The sequence below is a fragment of the Xyrauchen texanus genome, chromosome 3 (genome assembly GCF_025860055.1).
Source record: "Xyrauchen texanus isolate HMW12.3.18 chromosome 3, RBS_HiC_50CHRs, whole genome shotgun sequence".
NCBI lineage: Eukaryota > Metazoa > Chordata > Actinopteri > Cypriniformes > Catostomidae > Xyrauchen > Xyrauchen texanus.
Genome location: NC_068278.1, coordinates 9,871,217 through 9,899,190, shown reverse-complemented (window position 1 = coordinate 9,899,190; position 27,974 = coordinate 9,871,217). Strand labels below are relative to the sequence as shown.

The 27,974-nt window shown below is 39.5% G+C and overlaps 1 protein-coding gene across 1 annotated transcript in view; it reads left to right on the top strand.

The window, feature by feature from the left end:
* Positions 1-27,974, top strand: part of LOC127623928 (segment polarity protein dishevelled homolog DVL-2-like) — a 46,017-nt gene that overhangs the window by 5,300 nt on the left and 12,743 nt on the right. The window contains exons 2-5 of the mRNA XM_052098510.1: positions 15,285-15,354; positions 17,679-17,833; positions 24,294-24,403; positions 25,260-25,389. Of these exons, the coding sequence (XP_051954470.1) occupies positions 15,285-15,354; positions 17,679-17,833; positions 24,294-24,403; positions 25,260-25,389 (465 nt within the window). The remainder of the gene's footprint in view (positions 1-15,284; positions 15,355-17,678; positions 17,834-24,293; positions 24,404-25,259; positions 25,390-27,974) is intronic.

Below are 27,974 nucleotides of genomic sequence, written 5' to 3'. Positions count from 1 at the left end.
AAACACTTACATGCTCAAGCTGATACCCCCGAAGGGCCGCGAGTCAGGGAGTTAATTTGGTCGGAAAAATGCGGGAAATGCGGTGAGAGTTGGCATGTCGGAAATGCTGATGAAGGTCATTGCTGAATTGGAGGCGGAGTTCTCCGAGATGGTTACAAGAGTGGGGGATGTCGAGAAACAGATCGAATATCTGGAGTCATTGGAGAGGGAATTATCTGCTAATCCGCTAGCAACCAAGGTGTAGTGTGTCTGGGAGAAGTTGGAGGACATGCAGAACCGTAAAACATTCACATTGTCCACAGCAAGCGATGTCTTTCATAAATTCAATGGAGTAAGTTATTTTGTGATACTCGTGTTGCAGCCGAATGGACCAGCTCACTGATCATTCATTTGACTGTTTGAGGAAACTGAGTGGTTTTTTGGTGCTGGTTCAGCCTAGCGGCTGGAGTTTATTTTGCACAGTGGCACACCTTCAAGACAGTTTTGTGGATGAATCTACATGCTCTTTGTGTTTGGCCGGAGTTTGTTTTATAGATTATCTTTTGCTGTGTAATTCTGTCTCAAATCATTGGTATGAAAACACTGGACTTGAGCAATCCGATGGAAAGTTTTCGTGGGGGTCCTCGTAAGCGTACATGGACTGTTTGAGTTTGGAGGGATGGACGCCAGTTGGCGCTGTTGTGCGCAGGGTTAATGCGCACATTTGAGCTTTTTCTGTTTGTTTTGTTCTGGGGGATGTTCGGGTTTTAATGGTCACAGCTAGGGCTGCACGATTTGTAAAAATTTGGATTTGGAAATGTAATATTGCGATTATTGAGGTTAATATTGCGATATAAGTCAACTTGCTTGGTTATCAAGGAAAATGCACAAATAGATTACTGATAATGCTGAAATGTGTATTTTTCAACTCAAACATACAAACTAGCAACAACTATAAATGCAGATTGTTTTCAAATTAAAATAATTTTACAAAATTAAAAAATATCTTTGCATTACTGCGAACTTTTCTCAATATTACACCTAAATAAAATAGAACAATAAATAAGAACATAAACAGAAAATAAGATTGTCCAAACAAACAGGGACATTTAAGCAGGATGTAACATGTACTTTGTAGAAAATCTTTTGAAAAGGAAACTGGATATAAAAGTGTGGTTCACTCAATCAAACCACTAAAACGGTTGTGTGTGTAATTAATAAATATATACACACACACACACACACACACACACACACATTTTATTGTTATTTTTCACATAAGATTGATCTTATGATGATCTCATCAGTGATGCTACACGTTGCAAGCTACAGACAGCGGGGGTGAGAGACGAGCATCTCCGTGTTCTCAGATTGGGTCTCTTCCGCGACTGGTTGAAGCGGCTCTGACCGCACCGAGAATGACAGTTTTGGAGTTTGTGCTTATTTACATGTCACGCTCCCGTATTATATGAACTTTAATTATTGATGAAATAAAGATATATCGCAAAGCTGTGAATGTGTTTCAATCAGACAATCGAGCTGCAAACAGCGGGGGTGAGAGACGTGCGTCTCCCGTGTTAGAGCATGACATGCTTATTTACATGTCACGCTCCCATATTATATGAACTTTAATTATTGATAAAATAAAGACATATCGCCAAGCCGTGATCTGTGTTATTTTTTCTGGCCACCAGTTCAGTGTCGGTCTGCTCGGCATCCATCTTCACTTGAAACTCACATGACATGACCACACGTGCCACTCCCTAAACTGAGACTGATTGGTCATCTTTATTAGCGATGTAGAAAATGGGCAAAAAGCTCTCAGAGAGAATGGGCCGTCACGTCCACACATCACATGCACTTATTTATTTATCTATGATTGGGAAGGTTAATGTTATTAAAATGAATTGTATTACAGAATTCAACTACCTGCTACAATCTCTCCCTATAGATGTCCCCCTCTCTTATTTCAAGCAATTTGATAGCATAGCGAAGTCCTTCATTTGGAATGGTAAACGTCCCAGTTTACATTTTAGTAAATTGCATGGGCCAATTGACAAAGGAGGGCTAGGCCTACCCAAGTTTTATTTTTTATTATGCATTCGGTCTCAGACATTTGGCTCATTGGCTGCTTCCACCTGAGAGAGCCCCTCCCTGGTTTTGTATTGAATAGGAAGTTCTTGCCCCTATTTCATCATTGCAAAGCCATTCTATCAAACTAACCGGAGAAGTTCAGTCACACTCTGTTATCTCGCATTTACACTCGGTATGGACCAAAAGTGTCTCTTTTTTTTTGTAAAAAAAAAATTGTTCATCAGAAAAAAGACGCTCGGCACACAAGTTTTGCTTTAGCGTAGCGGCAGCTCTGGCTCTGCTTATTCCACAACGAGAGTGCTTCTTTACTTTGTATTTTTGTATTATTCCCTTATACTTCGCGATCTACATCATTTGAAGCTGGTTGGAATGTTTGGAGTGCATCTGTGAGCTGTTCTCTTCCTCTCTTCAGTCAGGCGTGAGCTGCAGTGCTGCTCTCATGTGCCATCATTAGAGTTTAATGTGATCTGTTTTCGATTAATTGGATATATACTGTATGTTCAGCGTGCACGGAGAAGCTCCGTCAGCGATGTCACTTCACAGAAGGGATGTCAAAATATCGTTATATATCAATTATTGATCGGCACGTTGTTTTATTGATATATTTGAGGCATCAATATATTCAAATGTCTACCTTCCATTCCTTCCAATTAGCCACGCCCCCACTTTCCAAATCACCCGCTTCAAAGATCCCATTGAAACCACCAAAAGAGCAGCATTGGTGCATGTTTTAGATGTTTCTCCTAATCATGTAAGTTCATATTGTCAATGAGAAAGAAACAATGCCTTTGTATATATATTCATATTAATTAAAACAAACATTCAGACTTAACTTTTCTTAATTCAGGCTTTGTTTTAAGTATCATGAGAGGATCAAATCGTGAATTAAGTATCATGAATGAAACCGAATTGTGAGATGAATTCTTACATCCTTTATTTATTAAATAAAAAATACATTGTTGGAAAAAACAACAACTTTTTTAAAAATCCAATTAATCGAAGAAATAATCGTTAGTTGCAGCCCTAATTAAAACAAAACTCTGTGTGTTCAACTACATATTGTCACATCAACATCCATCTCATTGGCTAATAACTCTTATTTATGTCTTGCATGCATCATTTACAGTCAGACATGATGAAATTAATGATTTGCAGTTTAGCAAGTTTTTGATTCACTAAAGAGAATCGACTGATATAAAAGTAATTAATTTGTGCAACTTTAGCATCCTGACTCCCAGAAATACAGTCAGGTCCATAAATATTGGGACAGCGACACAATTCTAATCTGTTTGGCTCCATAAACCACCACAATGGATTTGAAATGAAACGAACAAGATGTGCTTTAACTGCAGACTTTCAGCTTTAATTTGAGGGTATTTACATCCAAATCAGGTGAACGGTGTAGGAATTACAACAGTTTGTATATGTGCCTCCCACTTTTTAAGTGACCAAAAGTAATGGGACAGATTAACAATCATAAATCAAACTTTCACTTTTTAATACTTTGTTGCAAATCCTTTGCAGTCAATTACAGCCTGAAGTCTGGAACGCATAGACATCACCAGACGCTGGGTTTCATCCCTGGTGATGCTCTGCCAGGCCTCTACTGCAACTGTCTTCAGTTCCTGCTTGTTCTTGGGGCATTTTCCCTTCAGCAAGTGAAATGCATGCTCAATCGGATTCAGGTCAGGTGATTGACTTGGCCATTGCATAACATTCCACTTCTTTCCCTTAAAAAACTCTTTGGTTGCTTACGCAGTATGCTTCAGATCATTGTCCATCTGTACTGTGAAGCGCCGTCCAATGAGTTCTGAAGCATTTGGCTGAATATGAGCAGATAATATTGCCTGAAACACTTCAGAATTCATCCTGCTGCTTTTGTCAGAAGTCACATCATCAATAAATACAAGAGAACCAGTTCCATTGGCAGCCATACATGCCCACGCCATGACACTACCACCACCATGCTTCACTGATGAGGTGGTATGCTTTGTGTCATGAGCAGTTCCTTTCCTTCTCCATACTCTTCTCTTCCCATCACTCTGGTACAAGTTGATCTTTGTCTCATCTGTCCATAGGATGTTGTTCCAGAACTGTGAAGGCTTTTTTAGATGTTGTTTGGCAAACTCTAATCTGGCCTTCCTGTTTTTGAGGCTCACCGATGTAATGGTTTACATCTTGTGGTGAACCCTCTGTATTCACTCTGGTGAAGTCTTCTCTTGATTGTTGACTTTGACACACATACACCTACCTCCTGGAGAGTGTTCTTGATCTGGCCAACTGTTGTGAAGGGTGTTTTCTTCACCAGGGAAAGAATTCTTCGGTCATCCACCACAGTTGTTTTCCGTGGTCTTCCGGGTCTTTTGGTGTTGCTGAGCTCACCGGTGCGTTCTTTCTTTTTAAGAATGTTCCAAACAGTTGATTTGGCCACACCTAATGTTTTTGCTATCTCTCTGATGGGTTTGTTTTGATTTTTCAGCCTAATGATGGCTTGCTTCACTGATAGTGACTTTGGATCTCATATTGAGAGTTGACAGCAACAGATTCCAAATGCAAATAGCACACTTGAAATTAACTCTGGACCTTTTATCTGCTCCTTGTAAATGGGATAATGAGGGAATAACACACACCTGGCCATGGAACAGCTGAGCAGCCAATTGTCCCATTACTTTTGGTCCCTTAAAAAGTGGGAGGCACGTATACTGTTGTAATTCCTACACCGTTCACCTGATTTGGATGTTAATACCCTCAAATTAAAGCTGAAAGTCTGCAGTTAAAGCACATCTTGTTCGTTTCATTTCAAATCCATTGTGGTGGTGTATAGAGCCAAAAAGATTAGAATTGTGTTGATGTCCCAATATTTATGGACCTGACTGTATTTCCGGGAGTCAGGATGCTAAAGTTGCACAAATGAATTACTTTTATATCAGTCGATTCTCTCTAGTGAATCAAGCTCTTGCTGTTTTTGTGTGCAATATGCATCAGACGGTCAGTTAGCGGACTTTGGGCATGCTGTCTGAAGCTAAGAGTAACCTACATGTAAGATTGATGGAGCATATCAGCCGAAGCCTAAAAATGGAAACAACATGTTTGAGAATCAGACGTTTCTGAAGGTAACATAACTTTCCCTTCCTTTGTAAAACTTGAATCACTTTTTTTATGCTTTCACATATGGCAAATCTATCAAAGCATGTAAGTAATTGTACTTCAGGGAAAGGCCTTTATTGCTTTAGACATTAAGAAATAAACTCATTCTGAATCTCAAGGATTTGTGGAGTTGTATTTTACAGTATTAATGGAATATTTCACCCAAAAATGAGAATTCTGTCATAATTTACTCATTTGTCATTCCAACATACTTTATTCTGCTTAACACAAAAAGAGATATTAAAATAAATATCCGGCAGTGGATAATCATTCACTTTCAAGCTTCAAAAGGGATGCAGATGTATCTTAAGAGTAGTATCTCATGCGTCATATTCCAGGTCTTTTTAAGCCATACAAACCTGGGCCCGTATTCACAAAGATTTTTATCTTACCACTAAGAGTTCTTCAAAGAGTTCCTAGCTTGGAGTGTTTGCATAATACCTATTCACAAAACTGCTAAGAGCAAGTTTTACTTGGGAAATTTTAAGATAAGGGTAAGGCAGAGTTGACCTCATTGCTATGGATGATGTCACGTTTTAAATCGCCCACATTGATTGGTAGACAGGGAACTGCTGTTTGTCAGCAAAGATGGACAACAGTATATACAGAATAGATAGATTAATTTATTTAAAAAATAATTCGGCTGATGAACACTTCCTTATCCTGTGTGCATGCAATGAAACAAGTGTCTTCTGTATCAAGGGAGCCCCTTGATGGCCGTAAATGCCACTTGTTTTTCCCTCTGCAGTGAGCATGCATCCACAGGATTTTGGGATGTCTGCATGTTAAGCTGGCATAGGAGAAAGTACATTTAACAAGGGTAAAATCTCTTAAATGCAGTTCCTCTTATGATGTATTGCTTTATTTTACTGTCCACAGGCATGTGGGAAAATTAAAAGGACCATAGACGGCTAGATATTCATGATGTGTTTGCATGACTTTAATGCTGTAATCGGAGATAAAAAAAAATAGGGCATTGTTTGTCATCACTCGCTTCTCTCTCTTCTCTTTCTATCTCACTCTCTCTTTCAGACACTTCATTGAGATAAGCACTCTGTGGTGTACCCTAGCTAGGCCTGTTATATCCATTACATTTGTCCCTTAAAAGACCCAGCACAATGCAAAGAGAGCTAAACACGGCAGTAGCTTTACTACCTTCCCAGACCCACAGTAGTTTAAGTTCATTCAAAGTTAACTAACCAAGCCAGAATAAGTTTGTGGGCATTTGCGTCCTGTATAATTATGCTAATAAAAACAAAATCACGTGTGCTCTTAAATGATACGAACATGGATATCTTTGAAATTGTTTCTTGGTTCCGTGGATCCTACTGTTGTAGTTCCCAGTGGGGTCTTTATCCTTAGTTGTCTTGATAATTTCCATATGTGCTGGTCGCTCTCAAAAATGTATTTCAGTAATTTATTGTTTGGGGAAGAAAACTTGTTCCAAGGAAAAATCATGAGCAAAGTTCCAAGGCCTGCCATACATTGTTGTATTTCATTAGGGATGCATTAGCTGCACTGAAAGGCAAAAATGCTGTAATGGTTTGTCATTTAAAAAATCAAAAAACCCAACATGAACCCCAATTGAGGGTAATTGGTCTTATTGTGAACGGTCCATCTGTGTACAGTGAAATTGGATGGGTATGGACCTTAGATTTGACCATCAAGTGAAGTGACCACTAAGGGCCAGAATCAGCAAGAAGAAGAATATTTGGGTCAAAAAACAATAGGATTCAAAGCTGATATCTTGCAATCTTTTACTTGTTACATCTTCATTGGTGCTTTGTGCAACAGTGCCCCACCCACTTTTTGACCATCTAGTTTCTGGAAGTATTTTTCCCACTTATTGTTTCCAAAGGGATTTAATTAAATCCTTATGTTCAAAAGCCATGAACCAACCAACCAGCTTCGAAGTGAATCAAAACATTACAAACTTTGTTTTGAAGCAAAGAAATATTTGAAAATCGGATGAAATGGTTGAAAAGATTGTGTACTTAACGTCTTTCATGTGGGAATGAACTACAATCCCATGAAGCATTGCAAATGGCAAAATTAAACAGGAAATTTAATTGGTTGATTATAAGTACAGAAACAATGTATCTTAATTTTATAGTAAAATGTGCAGATACCTAAAAAATATAAGTAGTTTGAGAGTGTTGCCTCAAATTCGTCATTCACAACGTGTCATCGATAGGGATGTCCTGATATTGGTATCTGAATCGGGTCTGATACGCGCTCATGCATAGTACTCCTGCTTGTAAAAATACTCCGATACCAAAAACCAGTACCATCTGACATACGAAAGCATTACATAAACATTCAGCGCACAAATGAATACCATGCTATTTTCTAGTTTGGTTATTAAACCACAAAGGCTGTGATTTAGATAAGGGAAATATACAGGGCTCCAGGCTAAAACAATGACTAAGGAGCCATTGGCTCCTAAACTGTAACATTAAGGAGCCAAATGGCTTTTTTTAGTTGCCAAATCACAGAATTGCTCAATTTAGATTGCTGTTCCGAAACAAGATCGAAAGCAGAAAAAACAAGTCCCTCAATTTTCCTAAGTGTCAAAAGCTTGATCTCGTGTGTGTGTGTGTGTGTGTGTGTATAAATTGTTTTACAATATTGCCTTAGTCTTTTACTGTTAAGAGTGCAAATTGAATGAAATCCCAGATGCAGTTTATTGTACTACTCCAATCCCAATCAATAATTGCAAGGAGGAAAAAAGTGGTACATAATACGGGACTATTAATTGTAAAGAAGCCCGAAATAGACATGGGATTTTGAAATGTCTGCACACCCAGTAGTGAGCTCACTGACGGCTGATTCGCTGAGCAAGTGAATCCGATTCAAACTGCTAACCTTAGCTCCCGAGTTCAAAGTTCTTTTTAGTTCTTTTCGGGTGATTAATGAAAAATAAATCTGGTTCAAAAGAGTTATTTGGTCACGAATCTCACGCTGGGTTTGCTGTTGCGTGCGGTGCAGCAAGCTCGTCATCACAACAGAATGGGTGAAAAGTGGCATGAGACACACTGGTACGCACCCTGTAGATGTTTTCAGTAACTCACAAGATGATATCTGATGAAACCGCATATGAAGGCACACAAAATTATAGTCACAATAAATTATATTTGGTTTCATTCGCAGTCTGGAGCCCTGATATATAGTGTGCATGTGGTGCATGCTTCAAATGTGAGTGCTTGTGGATGTGTGCAGCCAGTGATGAGCTGACATAGTGTACTTTCACACTAGCACTTTAAGTGTGCACCGGATATGAATGACGTCAATGTTCAGTTATGGGGCTTTTCCACTACATGGTACAACTTGACTTGACTCTACTCTGCTGGCTTTTTGTGGGTTTTCCACTGTGGATAGTACCTGGTACTTGGTACTTTTTTAGTACCACCTCGGTTGAGGTTCCAAGCGAGCCGATACTAAATGTGATGTCAAAACCCTGCAGAACAATGATTTGTCAGAGAATTGTCACTACCAGCGTCACTGGATTTGTGACAGGGACATCAACCCGCTAGTTTTAAAGATAGCAACAGTGATAGCAGTATCATTTTTTCACGCAACTTTGGAATTGTAAAAAGAAATGGCTGCGCCGTGGTCAATAAACGAGGTGCAGACGTTCCTCTCATTAGCTACGAACGAAATGAAAAAGTCTTTCAGGAAGTGTCTCAGCTCTTGGCCGCACACGGCTACCACCAGACCTACCAACAGTGTAGGGAAAATTAAATACTTAAAAGTGACTACAGAACCATCAAAGAAATGTGGAAGTTGTTCGATCAAATGGACTCCATCTAAAGCAGCGAGCAATGGGAAGGAGAGTGCCCTTGACTCCACGATGGAGGATGGTATGTTTTGTTATGTTAACTCTATACTCTGCTTGAAAGCTTCACTTTATTTAGTTGACCAGCTATTGGAAAGCTTGCTTCTAAAACAACCAGGCCAATTTATCCATTACATTTAAAATAAAATCAACATGCAACAACTGCTTTATGAGCTAATAGCTAACAGCTAGCGATCATGTTATTGTTTATTTTTTTGTGTCGTGTTTACAATGCTGTCATGGCAGTAGAGGTGGCGCAACTATGACGATCAGCCTATAATCCCACCCATGTTGAGGCGGCACTAAACAGCAGTGAAAATGCAAGCTCAGAATAGTAAAGCGAGTATTGTCGAGTTGAACCGTTACGTGCAGTGGAAAAGTGTCATTAGTTTGGATGATATTAACACTGTTTTCCGAACTTGGGTGCGCAACTGTGAACCATATAGAGTTCTCTTGAAAAGGTGGTCTGGGGTACGGTTCATATGAGCTCCAGTATTGTTCACTGCTGATATGAACACAATCGTACCAAATAATGGAAGTGAACCGCTTGTGATTTACGTATAATGTTTTTCTTTGTAGGCATCCAATTGCATTTATTAAGGCATAAGTCATTTCTCATACCTGCTTGTGTCCAAATAAATCCCCTTCAGAGAGCAGCTCACATTCTTCACATCTCTTGCAATGCATCCCCGGAGTCGCGGCAGACAAACGCTAACATTCCTAACATCATTACACATACAGTGCATCTGCAGACTCGTGGCAGACAAACGCTAACATTCATAACATCATTACACATACAATGCATCTGCAGACTCGTGGCAGACAAACGCTAACATTCATAACATCATTACACATACAATGCATCCGTGGCAGACAAACACAAGTGTCGTTCTAAGCATGGCAAGTTGTGATGGTAAATCCAAAGACACTAACTTAAATACTACACTTAACAGTGAAGTTGTCTCTTCTTGAGTTGTTAACAACAGTGGTAAACAGCTGCTGCTTGTACTCGTGTTGATGACTCAATCGGACTGTGGTTCGGACCCAAATAATACGTTCTGAACAGATATCAGCAGGTGCAGCAGGAGAGGGGGGGAAACTCTTGTTTGGTTCAAGAAATCGAACCAAGCGTGAAAGTTCCCATAAAGACAAAAGAAAAGTGCTCATACCTATTAGAGCTCCTTGGCTTATACACAGAAAACACAATCATGAGTATTATGTTCCCTGTTTGCAGCAGATGACCTCGAATAGAGCGCTAATGGACTATGCATGGTCACTTCCGTGTTTTTGCTCGGGGGGCACACTTGCATTCAGCACAGCACTGGAAACTATTTTTATGCATTATTTACAGGAGTTTCTGAGGATGGCATTGTACAGTATCCATCACACACTGAGACACAGAGCTGTTGCTTCATCCAGTTAAAAGGAGAAGGTGTTTAACAATGTTTATTTCAAGTTATGTCAGCAAATATGTGGCTGACCATCACTGGCTTAGCAATGTCCTTGTTTTTTGGCTGTATATACTTATGCATGTAATTATGTTGATTTAATTTTGCTAAATAAAGTATACCACTGTGATATTATAAGTTATAAGTCACAATTAACTATACTCCAGCTTCACGTCAAATGTGGGAGCAAACAATTACTATATTTCCTACTTTAATCATATCATCTGTCTGACAGTGGCCAGTATTAGTTTATGCAGTATATATATACACTCACCTAAAGGATTATTAGGAACACCTGTTCAATTTCTCATTAATGCAATTATCTAATCAACCAATCACATGGCAGTTGCTTCAATGCATTTAGGGGTGTGGTCCTGGTCAAGACAATCTCCTGAACTCCAAACTGAATGTCAGAAAGGGAAAGAAATGTGATTTAAGCAATTTTGAGCGTGGCATGGTTGTTGGTGCCAGACGGGCCGGTCTGAGTATTTCACAATCTGCTCAGTTACTGGGATTTTCACGCACAACCATTTCTAGGGTTTACAAAGAATGGTGTGAAAAGGGAAAAACATCCAGCATGCGGCAGTCCTGTGGCGAAAATGCCTTGTTGATGCTAGAGGTCAGAGGAGAATGGGCCGACTGATTCAAGCTGATAGAAGAGCAACTTTGCCTGAAATAACCACTCGTTACAACCGAGGTATGCAGCAGAGCATTTGTGAAGCCACAACACGCACAACCTTGAGGCGGATGGGCTACAACAGCAGAAGAACCCACCGGGTACCACTCATCTCCACTACAAATAGGAAAAAGAGGCTACAATTTGCAAGAGCTCACCAAAATCGGACAGTTGAAGACTGGAAAAATGTTGCCTGGTCTGATGAGTCTCGATTTCTGTTGAGACATTCAGATGGTAGAGTCAGAATTTGGCATAAACAGAATGAGAACATGGATCCATCATGCCTTGTTACCACTGTGCAGGCTGCTGGTGGTGGTGTAATGGTGTGGGGGATGTTTTCTTGGCACACTTTAGGCCCCTTAGTGCCAATTGGGCGAAGGAATTGTTTCTGACCATGTCCATCCCTTTATGGCCACCATGTACCCATCCTCTGATGGCTACTTCCAGCAGGATAATGCACCATGTCACAAAGCTCGAATCATTTCAAATTGGTTTCTTGAACATGACAATGAGTTCACTGTACTAAAATGGCCCCCACAGTCACCAGATTTCAACCCAATAGAGCAACTTTGGGATGTGGTGGAACGGGAGCTTCGTGCCCTGGATGTGCATCCCACAAATCTCCATCAACTGCAAGATGCTATCCTATCAATATGGGCCAACATTTCTAAAGAATGCTTTCAGCACCTTGTTGAATCAATGCCACGTAGAATTAAGGCAGTTCTGAAGGCGAAAGGGGGTCAAACACAGTATTAGTATGGTGTTCCTAATAATCCTTTCGGTGAGTGTATAAAACAAAGTTGCCCTTTGGATTTAAATAAGCAGATATTTAAGAGCCTATGATTGGATCATTATTGCAGTGATTAATATGATTCAGCTGGCAGCAATTCTTTTAACCCTAACTAAACAGTGTGTAGCTTCTCATTTCTTAAACAACCATATCGGAGGATGTATCCAGTGGTCATGGAAAAGATGTGACTGTGTTTCAGAATGGGCAAATTATTGGGCTGAATCAAGCAAAGAAAACAACTAAGGAGATTGCTGAAATGACTGGAATTGGGTTAAGAACTTTCCAACAGGATATTATTGAACCGTCAGCTTCACAGAAGCAATGTAGTCGGAATTTGTTTTGAATGATCGTGATCAGAAATGACAAACACTTGAAATGCGAGGGAGCATAAAAATTGGACTCTGAAACAATGGAAAAAGGTAATGTGGTCTGAATCCAGATTTAACCTATTCCAAAGTGATGGGAGCATCAGGGTAAGAAGGGAAGCACATGAAACGATGCACCTATCATTGTGCCCACTGTACAAGTCTCTGGAGGCAGTGTTATGATCTGGGGTTGCTTCAATTGGTCAGGTCTAGTTTCAGCAACATTATGCAGCAATAAAATGAAGTCAGCTGACTACCTGAATATACTGAACGACCAGGTTATCTCATCAATCTTCCCTGACGGCACAGGCATATTCCAGGACAACAATGCCAAGATTCATGGGGCTCAAACTGTGAAAGAGTGGTTAAGGGAGCATGAGGAATTATTTTCACACATTAATTGGCCACACAGAGTCCTGACCTTAACTCCATTAAAAGTCTTTGGGATGTTCTGAAGAAGACTTTACGGAGTGGTTTGACTCTCCCGTCATCAATACAAGATCTCAGCCAAAAATTCAAATGCAACTCTGGACGGAAATAAATGTTGTGACGTTGCATAAGGTTATTGAAACAATGCCACGGCGAATGCACAGCGTAATCAATGCTAAAGTCGGTAAGCTCCACTGGTTAAACTAATGTCTTCTAAAGCAAAATGATCACTCCCCGAGAGCCCTCCAAGAACGCCAAACAGCTGCCCCATTTCCATTTAAATGAATCCAAGTTCCCTAGCCTTCTACAAGACATTTTCTCGAATGCTGCCACACTCCCCATCTCTGTGCACCACTCTTGAAATGAGGGCAGTCCAGCCGACTTCATCCCCTTAGAACAATCTGTCTGCCGATCATAACCCAATTTTTTATGTGTTTACCCAGAGTCTGGGGCAAAATGAAATTTGAGTGCCCAATACGTCAAACATAAAACTCTGAACCCTCAACCAAAATTCTTGGATCTTAGCACACCACCAAAAAACATTGGTTGTGTCCCCATCTTCTGATTATCATCGCCAGCTGGTGGATGTGTCTTTAAGACCAAGCCTATACAATCTAGAGGGGGTCCAATAGAATCGATGTAAAATCATAAATTGCATAAGGCACACCCTTGCATTTATAGATGTAGACTTGACGTTTTTCAGAATCCTTACCCACACTCCCTCCAATACCAAGTTTAAATCTTTCTCCCATAATCTCTTGAGAGAAGTTGGAGCTCCGACCCCCAGATTCTGAATTAGCAGGGAGTAATACACTGATGCCTCATGACCTTTTCCAAAAGCAGTAATCTCTTTCTGGTGTTCTTGAAGTTTCGTCACCCTGTGGATAGTGCTAAAAAGTCTCTCCAACTTCATTTCATTTTATTACTGAGATAATATTTTTTATACTTTTACTAAGTAAAAGCACATTTGTTGTGATCAATCTTTTAATGTTAGAAAGAAGGGTAGATTGCTGCAACTCTACACTTTCGCTATTGCTGAATACGATACCGGATGTGCATTATCGCCCCGAGATTGTTCCGGATATACGTAGGCTAGGTGCTGTGTGGTCCATTTACTTTGAAGCACAAGGCACATGCAGACTACATATTTAATTAAATAGCAGCCTTTTGGTGTTTAATAATCACATTGGTTCACGTAGAGACCAGCTTTTCCGCAAGTGAGAAGCTACCGTCAAAAACACACAGAAACTAAATAAAAGTTCAAAATAAAGCTTCTGCCAAAATATAGCCTAAGCTCAATTTCAATGGAAAAAAGAATGACAGAAATATATCACTACTGTATAGTTATGTATAATATTCACTTATATGACTACTACTAATAATAATAAATCAAAAGTAAATTGTATTTCAAAATCTCACATCTTTGATACTCTGTTACTCAGCACTTTATTTGATACAAATAATTGTATCCCTAGTCATCAGAGTGGGCGTTACAAAGCTCTTTTGGCACACTTTGTTTGCCAAGATTCTCTGATTGGTAGATCTTTCTCTGTAGGATCATGGGTAGTGTAGTTATTCACTAGGAATTCTGCTATTAAACCCAATTTAAAAAAAAAATTGAATTTGAAATAACGTGGACTGATGGCTTCAACAGGAGCACATACCATCGATTAACAACCACGGAGCTCACTGTAAGTCTGCCTTAAAAGATTTATCAGTTATTAATAATAATCTACTCCCTTATGAAGAAAACTAATGGGATTTTTACTTCCAGAACCAGACTGTTGCACTCTATATGCCACAGAAAGTCCATGAACAGTCCAAGCGTGTGCTTTCTTTGGCTGGGACTAGTTCCTCAAGTTTCCTAAAGCGGTGAACACATGTTCAGGTTGTATTGTCTTGTTAACAGTAAAATTCTGCCGAAACTAGACGGTGGCTTTTATAAGACGCATTCTCAGTCAGTTCTTGTTTTGTGTGTTTGTGTTTGTTTTGAGCACAAAGCACCTCACTATTGAGTTCATGATTGATTCCTTATCTAAAGTCTCCTGCAGGCAGAGACAGGTCTCAGAGCTCTCTACTACTGTGAAAGAAAGAGGGATCGAGAAAGTTTATCGTTCTCTCTATCTTCTCTCTTACCCAAACTAAATAAAGAACAGAGGAACACAAGTCAGGAAAGTCTTCATGAGGGTTTTTTCCCCCTTTATTTTCTTTCTTTTGATTTATCCTTTCTGATTCATAGTGGAAATGTTACACACAACTGGATTAAAAGTGCAAAATAACTAATTAATTGCAGAGATAATAATATAATGTCACTTAGTAAATTATGAATGCATGCAACATAGTGAGATCATGTGACCACAATATCATACATGTTTGCACTCTGCAGTATGCAGTACACTAGGATTCCATTCTGAACATAGTCTTTGTCTTATCTGGGTCTTTGTCAGTGCAGTCTGTCTTCCAGCTGGACATATATGGCAGTTATCCACATGTTAACTCTGTGTTTGGTGTGTTTTTGCAGAGTGGTGAAGGAAGAGATATCAGACGACTTGGCAAAGCTCCCCTGCTTTAATGGAAGAGTGGTGTCATGGGTAGGAGACATGCTTACTACTTTATATCCTGTTACTATACTTGTATATCATGTATTAGTGGAAGATCAAACTAATGAACACACATTTTCCTTATGTCTTTTTAACTAAACCATCTCTTCACACATTCTACACCAGTTTCCAAAATGAACGCTCGCCGAGCACCTAATGAGAGTTAAAATAGCCTTTGTGACTAAATGTCATTTTTTCAGTGTTAAAATACTTTCTTCTATCCCAGTTTAATATGCTGTGACAACTTTAAGTAAACCATGCATAGGTTAAGTTTCTCTAAAACTGTAAACACTGTGTCTCTGTGGCACTATAAAATTCCTGTGTTTGTTTTGGGCAACTCCAACTTTCCTCAGCCAATGGCGTGTGTTGGTGGTGGGACTATCTGAACTCCGTTCAGTGGCGCTAGTGTTGTAGAAATTGCTATGCTATGAAGAGTAGTTTGACCCTCTGCCAAGTTTTTCTTTTATTGCCGGTAGAATGAAACTTTAAGTGTTGACATGCTTCACCAAAATGGCCGACAAGTGACACAATGACCTGCTCTGTTTATCACTAATAAACAAGAGGATGAACAGTAAAATATTTGTTAAAATGTAATAATGATCAAAAAACAAACAACAAAATACGAATTTTCATGAATTAATAAAAAGACCCAGTTCCGTGACCTGTAAGTAGCGATGCACCAATGTATAATGGCAGTTATCTGCACAGTCGGACATCGGTTGATGATTTTCTATGTTCTGCAGAACACAAAGATTTTAAAAGAATATCTCCGCTCTGTAGGTCCATACAATGCAAGTGAATAGGTGCCAAAATGTTTACGCTCCAAAAAGCACATAAAGGCAGCATAAAAGTAATCCGGTGGTTAAATCCATATCTTCAGAAGAGGTATGATAGGTTTTATACTATTTGGGTGAACTATCCCTTTAAAGCATGAAAAAAGCTGTTATTATTTTGTTAGAGCTAAAGCAGAGGCTTCTGCTGCTAAAATGAGACAAGCTTCATCATTCAGAAGTTAGTTAATTTGAGTAAATGTGCTTTTCATTTCAGTTTGTTTTGTTTATAAGTAAATCCATTGAATCTGAAACACTTGCCATGTTTGCACTGTCACTCCAAATGAGGACAGTTAGGTGAATATCTGGTGAATATATTATTATTGATTAATTAGAAAATAAATTTGAATAATATTTGCATGTAGAGAATTGCAATGGAGCCAAGTCCATGGTGTATTTCGGCTTGTTTGTAGTTAAAAGTCCCATGTTATGCACCAAATCTTATTTTTTTTCTTTTTGGTTATTACTGGGATTTTGGTTGTGCAATAAACTGCTTTTGGGATTTAATAAATTTTGGACTCTTGTAGCCTCAGTGTTTTTGCCCATAGTAATAAGGAAAGATTAAGATTTATTTTTCAATGGTTCTATAAATCAATTTGGGAAAAAAAAATAAAAAATATTTGCCGATTAATCGGTTATCAGCCTTTCCCTACAAACTTATCAGTAGTCGCACAATTCTCTATCAGTCGACCTCTAATTGAAAGCATTTAGAGACATAAAGAACTTAAATTTGTTTTGAATGAATTATCAGTGATTTGAAACAAAGTAGCATTAAGATTAGAACCACTAAACTAGCAGCATCGGCAGATGTTGTTCTAAACAATCGGTTATCAATAGCGGCACACAAATTTAAAATCAGCGCATCCATACCTGAAAGAAATATTTTCGCAACCCTTACAAAGACATGTTCTGTGTTCTGCCAAACTTAGCAGTTTGTGGTTTGTCTATTGTTGTCACAGGTGCCATAACTTTTATCAGTAGTGGCAGTTATTTGCCACTGGTTCACCAAAGAGTTGTTTGCTAGTACTGGCAAACTGTCAGTTGTTGCCAAAGGCTTGCTGCAGGTTCTGTTTGTAAAGAGCTGCAAATGGTTCTGTTTGTTGCCAATTTTCCACAAATTAGCTGTGTGTTTATAACACAGTTTCTGCAAGGGACTTCCCCTGACATTAATTGGCAAACATTTAGTTTTTGAACCTGTTGTACATACAAATGCACTCAACACAATAACTCTTCTGTCTAATACAGTAACCTGAACATAATCTGTTCAAAACATCTAAAATGTAACCTGTTTATGAAATGACACTTGATATATTCCAAAGCGTAATACTGTCACACCTTCATTGTGGTTTTTGAGATTTTGACGTGATTTGAATGTGTCTAGGGGTGGAGGTCCACGTCTAATGTTTCTAGTCTTTCTTAGTCTCCTTTTCCTTCTGTCCTCTCTTGTTTCTCCCATTCCAATATGTTTTCCCCCATCTTTTCTAGCTGGTGTCTTCAGAAAGCGCTGCTGTAGAAGTTGCAGCACCTCCAGCCCCTGTTCCAGAAGTTCGGCCAGAACCCTCGCCCCCTCCGCCTCCTCTCCCCCCTCCACCTGCAGAGCGGCCGGGTGGCATCGGAGACTCGAGACCCCCTTCCTTTCAGTGAGAGACACACAAACACACCTAACCTGTCACATACATAACAAAACTAATCTGTAATAAATTGAGCTAGTCATCTTGTTTGAATTGGCCATTGAAAATGGGTATTATTTATCAATATATGCATGGAGCCACACTGAGAGCCCCATATCTTTTGGATTTATCCATATAGGGCCTTAAAAATGTAGAAAGGACATAACCAGAATCTAAAAGTGTATCTTTAATACTTCTGGAGTTGTAGGCACTCCAATTTGTATTGATTCCATTCACAAAATAAATAAACAAAAGAAAATATGGAATCGAATTATATACATTAAGTATATAAGGGGTGTATGCTACTCCCAAAAATGGTACAGAGCAGGTGATGCAGCTGGGAATCCTAAAAGAAAGGCTTTGCAGTGGCAAAATAGGGGCAAGAACTTCCTGTTCAATACAAAACCAGGGAGGGGCTCTCTCAGGAAGCGACCAATTGTTCTTAAACGTAATAAATATGATATAGTGTTTCTTCAAGAAACACATCTTTTCCCGCAGGAAGCTGAATAATTTGGGAAGATATGGTGTGGACATGTTTTCTTTAGTGCTGGCTCAAGCAAGAGCAGGGTAGTCATTACATTAAGTAAGCACCTACAGATTAAATGTATCAAACAGATTAAAGATAAATTAGGAAGAGTCATATTTGTTTTATCTGAAATTCAGGGGCAAAGGTTGATTTTGGCTAATATTTATGCACCCAACGTTGATGATCAGGGCTTTTTTATAGATGTTGATGAGATGTTGCAAGCTGCTGGCACCCCTCATGATATAATATTGGGAGGAGACTTTAATCTTTTGATGGACTCAGTCCTTGATCATAGAGAAGCAAAAGTGTGTAAACCCCCTAGAGCAACATAACACTTCACAGGATGTGCAAAAATCTTGGTCTTACAGATATTTGGACTTTTGAACCCATCTGGTTGGGACTATAAATTTGTTTTCATCAGTCCACAAGATTTATTCTAGAATATATATTTATATAATTCTAAGTCCCTCATTTCACCTGTTGTTGATTTGTTCAGTTGGAAACAAATTTAGTCTCAGATCCCACCCTGGTGTGTTTAGAGGTGCTGCCACATACAAAGAAAAAGAAATCATATAGTTGGTGCTTTAATGTATCCCTTTTGCAAAATCCTGAATTCCAACAAATGCTTAGGCTGAAATTAATGTCTATTTGGAGACAACTGGTCCTCAGTATCCTCTGTGTGCATGGCTTGGGAGGTACTTAAGGTGGTTCGTAGGGGCCGGCTCATACAGTATGCCTCATTCACAAAAAAATACACGAGAACTTGTGGAGTTGGAAGGGAATATTAAAAGTGCAGAGGCAGAGCTGAAGAGCTGAATGTTGTCTGATGGCCTCAGACAATTGACCCAATTGAAATACAGATATAATACTATTTTTTCATGGAAGGGGGAGTTTTGGCTGTTCAGGGCAAGACAGTCATATTTTGAGTCGGGACGAAGCAGGGAAGCTTTTGGCTAGATATATGAAGCAGAGAGAGTTGTTTTCTACCATATACTCAATAAAATCGGCTGGTTGTGAAATATGTACCTCAGCCATTGATATTAATAATGCTTTTAAAGAATTCTATCTTGAACTCTATAGTTCCATGCTTTCATCTAATGATGAAGACATTAGAAACTTTGTGGAACCATTTGAACTCCCTAAACTGATGACTGAGCAAAAAAACTCTCTTGATTCTGAGATAATTAAAGGTAATTAAGGCCTTGCATACAGGCAAGGCTCTGGGGCCAGATGGCTTTCGCATTAATTTTTTTGGTCTTATGCTACAGAACTGGCTCCACTTGTTAGAAGTTTATACGGAATCATTAAAGAATGGAAAGCTTCCGCCAACCATGACTCAAGCCTGAATCATTCTGATTGTTAAAGTTACAGTCCAATTTCCCTGATCCAGCTAGACGTAAAAATATTGTCAAAAGTTCTGGCTAATCGTTTAAGTTATGACAACTCTCATACATATAGATCAGTTGGGGTTTATTTGGGGCCTTAAGTCTTCTGATAACATTTGGCTTTCATCAATATTATGTGGTTAGTGGTGAATGATCAGACTCCGGTCACGGCCATCTCACTTGATGCTGAAAAGGCATTTGATATGGTAGAATGGGATTATCTTTTTAAGATGTTGGAAATGTACAGGTTCGGGAATATTTTTTTTGGATGGATTAAGTTACTTTATAGACACTCGGTAGCGGGGGTACAAACAAATGGATTCATTTCAGATTATTTTACTCTGGGTAAGGGCACCCGGCAGGGTTGCCCTCTTTCCCCATTATTGTTCTGTCTTGCTCTGGAACCATTAGCAGCCGCGATAAGAAGGGAAGATAATTTTCCAGGGGTGATGGCGGTAGGTGTGGCGCATAAGCTTTTGCTTTACGCAGATGATATTTTCTTATTCGTCTCCAACACCATTAGATCTATGCCTTGCCTCTGTAGAATTATTAATTCCTTTTCTAAGTTCTCAGGATACAGAGTCAATTGGTCTAAAGCCGAAGCTTTGGCTCTGACAGCGTACTGCCCAATCAGATGCCTTCCAGTGGCCCAAACAGGGCATCAAGTATTTGGGCATTTTATTGGGCATTCTGAATTTAGTTACTTAATTTTGACCCCTTAATAAAAAGGTTTTTGAGCGATGTGGGCTTCATTACATTTATCTATGTTTGGGAAGGTTAATGTTATTAAATTTAAATACCTGTTACAATCTCTCCCTATAGATGTCCTCCTTTCTGTTTTCAAGTCATTTGATAGCATAGTGAAGTTTTTCATTTGGAATGGTAAGCATTCTTGATGACATTTTTAATAAGTTACATAGGCCGATTGACAAAGGTGGAAAAGGCCTACCCAAGACTTTGTTTTATTATTATGCATTATGCAGCGTCACTTCCACCTTAGAGAGCCCCTTCCTGGTTTTGTATTAACAGGAAGTTCTTGCCCCTATTTTGCCATTGCAAAGCCTTTCTATCAAACTAATCAGAGAAGTTAAGTTACACCCCGTTATCTTGCATTTGCACTCGGTATGGACAAAAGTGTCCAGAGTGTTTATTTTGGACATTTATTTAAATGTTGCCACAAGCATATGGCTGAACCCTAATTTATATATTAATAAGTCCCTAACAACCAGGCCAATTTGTTTGCTTAGGAGACCTGGCTGGAGTCACTCGGCACACCCTGGATTCGAACTTGCGACTCCAGGTGTGGTAGTCAGCATCAATATTCGCTGAGCTGCCCAGGCCTCCAAGAAGCTTTTCATTCTTTAACGATTCTCTTCGAGCCAGTTCTGTAGCATAAGATCTAAAAAATTCAGTGGCAAAGCCATCTGGCCCAGGAGCCTTGCCAGTAGGCAATGCCTTAATTACCTCGCCAAGCTCCTCCCAAGGTTATCTCTGAATCAAGATAATTAAGAACTGCCTTAAGTGGTGGTTGAGGAGATTCCCCCTATACTATGTAAAGCACTTTGAGTGCCTAGAAAAGCGCTATATAAATGTAAATTGTTGTTGTTGTTAAGTGCCTCCCAAGCCACGGCGACAGAGGATACTGAGGACCAGTTTGTCTCCATATAAACAATGATTTCAGCCTTTAACATTTGTTGGAATTCAGGATTTTGCAGAAGGGGTATTTTAAAGCATCAACTATATGATTTCCTCTTCTCCATATGTGGCAACACCTCTAAACTCACCTGGGCATGATCTGAGAATAAGATGTTTCCAATTGAGTAATCAACAACAGATGAAATGAGGGACTTAAATTATCTAGCACTCAAAACAACAGTGTTATTTTCCATTTTTGGACTCGTGCCATTAGCATATGCTGTTCAACAAGGGGTAACAAAGTCAACTGATTTGAATAATGTACCTGCCTATCACTGTGTAAAAATAAAATAATGATGCTTCCACCTTTCTAAAGTTATTTTTTTGACCAGCTCTAAAATAATAGGCAAACAATGCTTCAACAAATGTAATTTGTTTATTTTCACAGCTTTTTTTTTTTTTTTTTTACTGAGGACAAACTGCCTGTTTGGAACACTGTGTAACTGAAAGAGTGTTCAGTTTCAGTTCTTTTGAATATGCTGATACGGAATCCCATAATGCACTACAATGTGGAACTGACAATAGCGTACCATGGTTAAAGTAACATGGATGCAATTTATGTTTACAAAAAAATTACATTTAAGAGTGTTAGATCATGTGACATTTAAAGCTGTCAGAATTAATGTGTTAACACGTGCGATTAATGAAAGTTTAACGTGATAATTTTTCTTAATCGTGATTGATGCATTTACCGTTGTTACGGCATAAACACTTGTGTGAATGGCGGAACCTTTGTAAAGTGTCCACCCGGAGTCATTACACTGATGCACACACCACCGCGGCAGAGCCCCTCTACCAAGCAGAGCCTACAACCTAAACATAAAATAGCATAACGTGGCAGTCCCATTGACATTCTATACATTTTGTGTTTTGCAAAGTTTGCTGCTTCAGTGTTTGTAGATTTTTTTTCACATGTTTCTATGGTATACAAAAGAACAATGCTAAATGTTTCATAAGTTTTAAAGGCCTTTAATGGGCAAACACATTCAATATGTGTAAACAGTCAATATTCACAGTGTTGGCCCTTGTTCTTCATAACCTCTGCAATTCGCTCTGGCATGTTGGATATCAGCTTCTGGGCCAAATTCTGACTGATGGTGATCCATTCTTGACTTATTAGTGCTCGGAGATGATCACAATTTGTGGGCTTCTGTTTGTCCACTCACCTTTTGAGGATTGACCACAGGTTCTCTATGGGATTAAGATCTGGGGAGTTGCCTTGCCACGGATCCAAAATTTCAATGTAATGATCTCCGAGACACTTCATTATCACTCTTACCTTGAGACATGGTGCTCCATCATGCTAGAAAATGCACAGATCATCACCAAATTTCTCCTGGATCGTTGGGAGAAGTTGCTCTTTCAGGACTTTTTGATACCATTCTTTATTCATGGCAGTGTTTTTGGGCCCACTCCCTTGGATGAATACCAACCCCACACATGGATGAGCTTTTCTTCTCCGGACTATCGATTTTCCAGATGTCCCAAACAGTCGAAAGGGGGCTTCACCAGATAAAATATATTTGCACCAGTCTTCTGCTGTCCAATCCTTGTACTTCCTGTAGAATTTCAGTCTGCCCTTGATGTTTTTCTTGGAGAGAAGTGGCTTCTTTGCTGCCCTTCTTGACACCTGGCCATTGTCCAAAAGTCTTCACCTCACTGTGCGTGCAGATGCACTCACACCAACTTGCTGCCAATATTGAGCAATCTCTGCACTAGTGGTGACGTGATTCTGTAGCTGACTCCTCAGGAGGAGACGGTCCTGGCGCTTGCTGGACACTCTGGAACGTCCTGAAGCCTTCTTCACTGCAGTTGAACCTCTCTCCTTGAAGTTCTTGCTGTACACCAGCCACAACATTAAAACCACCTGAATAATATTGTGTATGTTCACCTCATGTTGCCAAAACAGCGCCAACCCGCATCTTTGAATATCATTCTGAGTTGACATTCTTCTCACCACAATTGTAAAGATTGGTTTTCTGAATTACTGTAGACTTTGTCAGTTCAGCCAGTCTGACCATTCTTTGTTGACCTCTAACGTAAAACAGAACTGCCGCTCACTGAATGTTTTTTGTTTTAGTTTTTTTCGCACCATTTTGAGTAAATTCTACAGACTGTTGTGCGTGAAAATCCCAGGACTCCAGCAGTTACAGAAATACTCAAACCAGCCAAACTGGAACCAACAATCATGCCATGGTCCAGATCATTGGGATCACCTTTTTTCCCCCATTCTGATGGTTGATGTGAATATTAACTGAAGCTCCTGACCCATATCTACATGATTTTATGCACTGCACTGCTGCCACATAATTTGCGGATTGGATAATCGATGGATGATTGTTGTTGCCAGAAGGGCTGGTTTGAGTATTTCTGTATCTGCTGATCTAATGGGATTTTCACATACAAAAGTCTCTAGAATTTATTCAGAATGGTGCCAAAAACAAAAAGCATCCAGTGAGGGGCAGTTCTGTGGATGGAAACGCCTTGTTGATGAGAGAGGTCAACAGAGAATGGCCTGACTGTTTCAAATTGACAAAGTCTTCGGTAACTCAGATAATCTGTACAATTGTGGTGAGAAGAATATCATCTCAGAATGCTGTTCTGTGATGCGGGTTGGTGCTGTTTTTGCAGCAAAAAGGGGACCTACACAATATTAGGCAGGTGGTTTTAATGTTGTGGCTGATCGGTGTATATTGAACCAATTATTACTTCCACTATGTGGAAGAGGAGTGGTTTAGTATTACAAGCCTTCAGAGAAATTGGGACAAAAAAATCCAATTAATATCCCTCTCTCTCTCTCTTTCTTGTTCTTTCTTTCTCTTAGTCCTAATGTAGCCAGTAGTGTGGAGACTCTGGATGAGACAACAGAAACCGAATCGGTTGTTTCCTTTAGGAGAGAGAGGCCCAGACGCAGAGAGAGCTTTGAGCAGCACGGTCAGAACATTGTTTTTGCTCTACTTAGATATGTGCATATTATATATTATATTTGTATTTCATATTATAAACTCACTGAGCGTTTTATTAGGAACACTATGGTACTAATAAAGTGCTCAACATTGTCTTCTACTGTTGTTACCTATCTGCCTCAATGTTCGTCAGATGTTCGACTGCCTCACTACAATTGTACAGAGCTGTTAACATAGCTTTTTGTGAGCCCGAACCAGTCTTGATATTCTCTTTTGACCCCTCTCATCAACAAGGCGTTTCCATCTGCAGAACTGCCCCTCACTGGATGTTTTTTGTTTTTGACACCATGCTGAGTAAACTCTAGAGACTGTTGTGCGTGAAAATCCCAGGAGATCAGCAGTTACAGAAATACTCAAACCAGCCCATCTGGCACCAACAATCATGCCACAGTCGAAATGACCAAGATCACAATTTGTCCCTATTCTGATGGTTGATGTGAATATTAACTGAAGCTCCTAATCCATATCTGCATGATTTTATGCACAGCTGCCACACGATTAGCTCTAATAATATAATATAATATATAATAACACAAATGGCTATAGATAATCGCGTAAGTATGTGTACAGGTGTTACTAATAAAGTGCTCAGTGAGTGTATATTACAAAAATGTAGTGTACTACTGTTTTACATGGTATATCCAAATGATTATGGTCTATACAGCATAATATTTCAGCATAATAAGTCAACAGTACGCTGGTATTTCATTCTTAACATAGCCATTGAGTCCTGATGAGTTGAGATCTCTCAGGATAATGTTCTAACAAATCTGAATCTAGTGGTTTTTGAATGAATGTGATTTATAGTTTCATTGGTTTTGCAGGAGCGCGTGTGAATGGTCAGACACGGTTAGAGCACCACCTGGCAGGTTATGAAAGCTCCTCCACCATGATGAGCAGTGAACTGGACACCACCAGCTTCTGTGACTCAGAAGATGATGACACCATGAGCAGGTACACAATGCTGAATAGATGGCATTCTAATGAAACTGATCTGGGACCATCAGCATTAAAGAGAGATTCACGGTTATCCATATGCACAGCAGCTCTGATATGTATCTGAAAATGTGAACACGTGTGTGGACATTGTATTTTGGCTTCACAATACGTAAGGCATAATTTAAGTTAATTTAAACTGACTGATCTCAGTTCAGAAGACTCTGGGCTGTCAGTAAAGGGTTAAAATTTCAATGTACCTAGTCGTGACTAAAACAACATGACACAGATCACAGTGGGCTTTTGTCTTTTGGGAGAAAACTGCCAAGAAACTTAATTAAACCTAATTAACTGAGTGCAGACAGACAGCACTGTGGAGGTTTTGTCATTCACAAAATATGGAGCAAGGGAGCATCCTTTAGCTCTATATGGAGCTAAGTGCATACACTTAGGCTGCAGATGATGTTTGGACCCCTCAACATGTTTGGCAGACATGGGATAATGGTAATCAGTACAAAGATTCAGAATATATAATGTATAATTTTATTTTAACATGGTTGGCAGTGGGGGCCTGGGTAGCTCAGTGGTAAAGGCGCTGGCTACCACACCTGGAGTTCGCTAATTCGAATCCCAGGGCGTACTCCAGCCATGTCTGCTAAGCAACCAAATTGGCCTGGTTGCTAGGGATGGTAGAGTCACATGGGGTAACCTCCTCATGGTTTGTTCTCAATGGGGCGTGTTGTCAGTTGGCCGTGAATGCCGCGGTGGATGGCGTGAAGCCTCCACACGCGCCATGTCTCCATGGCAACGCACTCAACAAGCCACGTGATTAGATGCGTGGAGGCAGCTGGGATTCGTCCTCTGCCACCCGGATTGAGGCTAATCACTACGCAACCCACGAGGACTTAAAAGCACATTGAGAATTGGGCATGCCAAATTGGGAGAAAAACTGCCATTGGTTGGCAGTGATTGGATGATGCTGGCCATTACTTTCGAATCAGAATGAATTATGCTCATTTCTGATATAATGTCTGCATTGTCATTAAAAACATAATTAACCAACACTCCTGGAAACATAATAATAAATAAATGCCTTTCTATAGCTTGGTATTATTAAAAATTTCACAACTTAGTCTGTCCAAATATCTAAACATAAATTTTTAGGAACATTTTATGGAAATGTTTTTTTGGCATGTTTATTAGTTGCACACAGCAGTCATGCTCACTTCTTAGGAGATTAAAAATAAGTAGTTAAGAGTTTACATTCACTAAGAGTTTATCCGTCTACAGTACGTTACTTACTCAAAGGATATAAGAATGTCTGCAATTATATGAAATTGATATACAGTTGAAGTCAGAAGTTTACATACATTTAGTTTAAAGTCATTAAAACTGATGTTTTAACCACTCCACAGCTTTCATATTCGCAAGTTAGTAGGACATCTACTTTGTGCAAGACACGAGTAATTTTTCCAACAATTGTTTACAGTAAGATTGTTTCACTTCTAATTGACTATATCACAATTCCAGTGGGTTAGAAGTTTACATTCAATAAGGTAACTGTGCCTTTAATCAGCTTGGAAAATTCCAGAATATGATATTAAGCCTTTAGGCAATTATCTTCTGATAGGCTAATTTGCTTATTGGAGTCCATTGGAGGTATATCTGTGGATGTATTTTAAGGCCCTCCTTCAAACTCAGTGCCTCTTTGCTTGACATCATGAGAAAATTAAAAGAAATCAGTCAAAAAAATTGTGGACCTCCACAAGCCTGGTTCATCCTTGGGAGCAATTTCCAAATGCCTGAAGGTACCGCGCTCATCTGTGTAAACAATAGTACGCAAGTATAAACACCATGGGACCGCACAGCCATCATACCGCTCAGGAAGGAGAAACATTCTGTCTCCTAGAGATGAAGATAGCTTGGAGCTAAAAGTGCAAATCAATCCCAGAACAACAGGAAAGGACCTTGATAAGATGCTAGAAGAAACAGGTGGACAAGTATCTATATCCACAGTAAAACAAGTGCTATATCAGCATAATCTGAAAGGCTGCTCAGCAAGGAAGAAACCACTGCTCCAAAACAACCATAAAAAATACAGACTACAGTTTGCAAGTGCACAAAGAGGACAAAGATCTTACTTTTTGGAGAAATGTCCTCTGGTCTGATGAAACAAATATTGAACTTTTTTGGTCATAATAATAATGAGAGTGTTTTGCTGAAAAGCTGATTTTGATTTCCATTGATGCTAGAAAGCAATCTTTTGTTTGGCATAAAGCTGGAAAGCGTTTTCTGTTTTATTTTAATAAAGAGTGCCTCACGTGGACTGTGGAAACCGGCTCCCGCTTCCTCCTTTATCTGGTCCAAACACGAACCGTTGCCACAGTATTCCAAATGGGCAATGACCCCAAGCATACCTCCAAAGTTGTGGCAAAATGGCAACAAAGTCAAGGTATTGGAGTGGCCATCACAAAGCCCTGACCTCAATCTGATAGAAATTTTGTGGGCAGAGCTGAAAAAGCGTGTGTGAGCAAGGAGGCCTACAAACCTGACTCAGTCACACCAGTTCTGTCTGGAGGAATGGGCCAAAATTCCAGCAAATT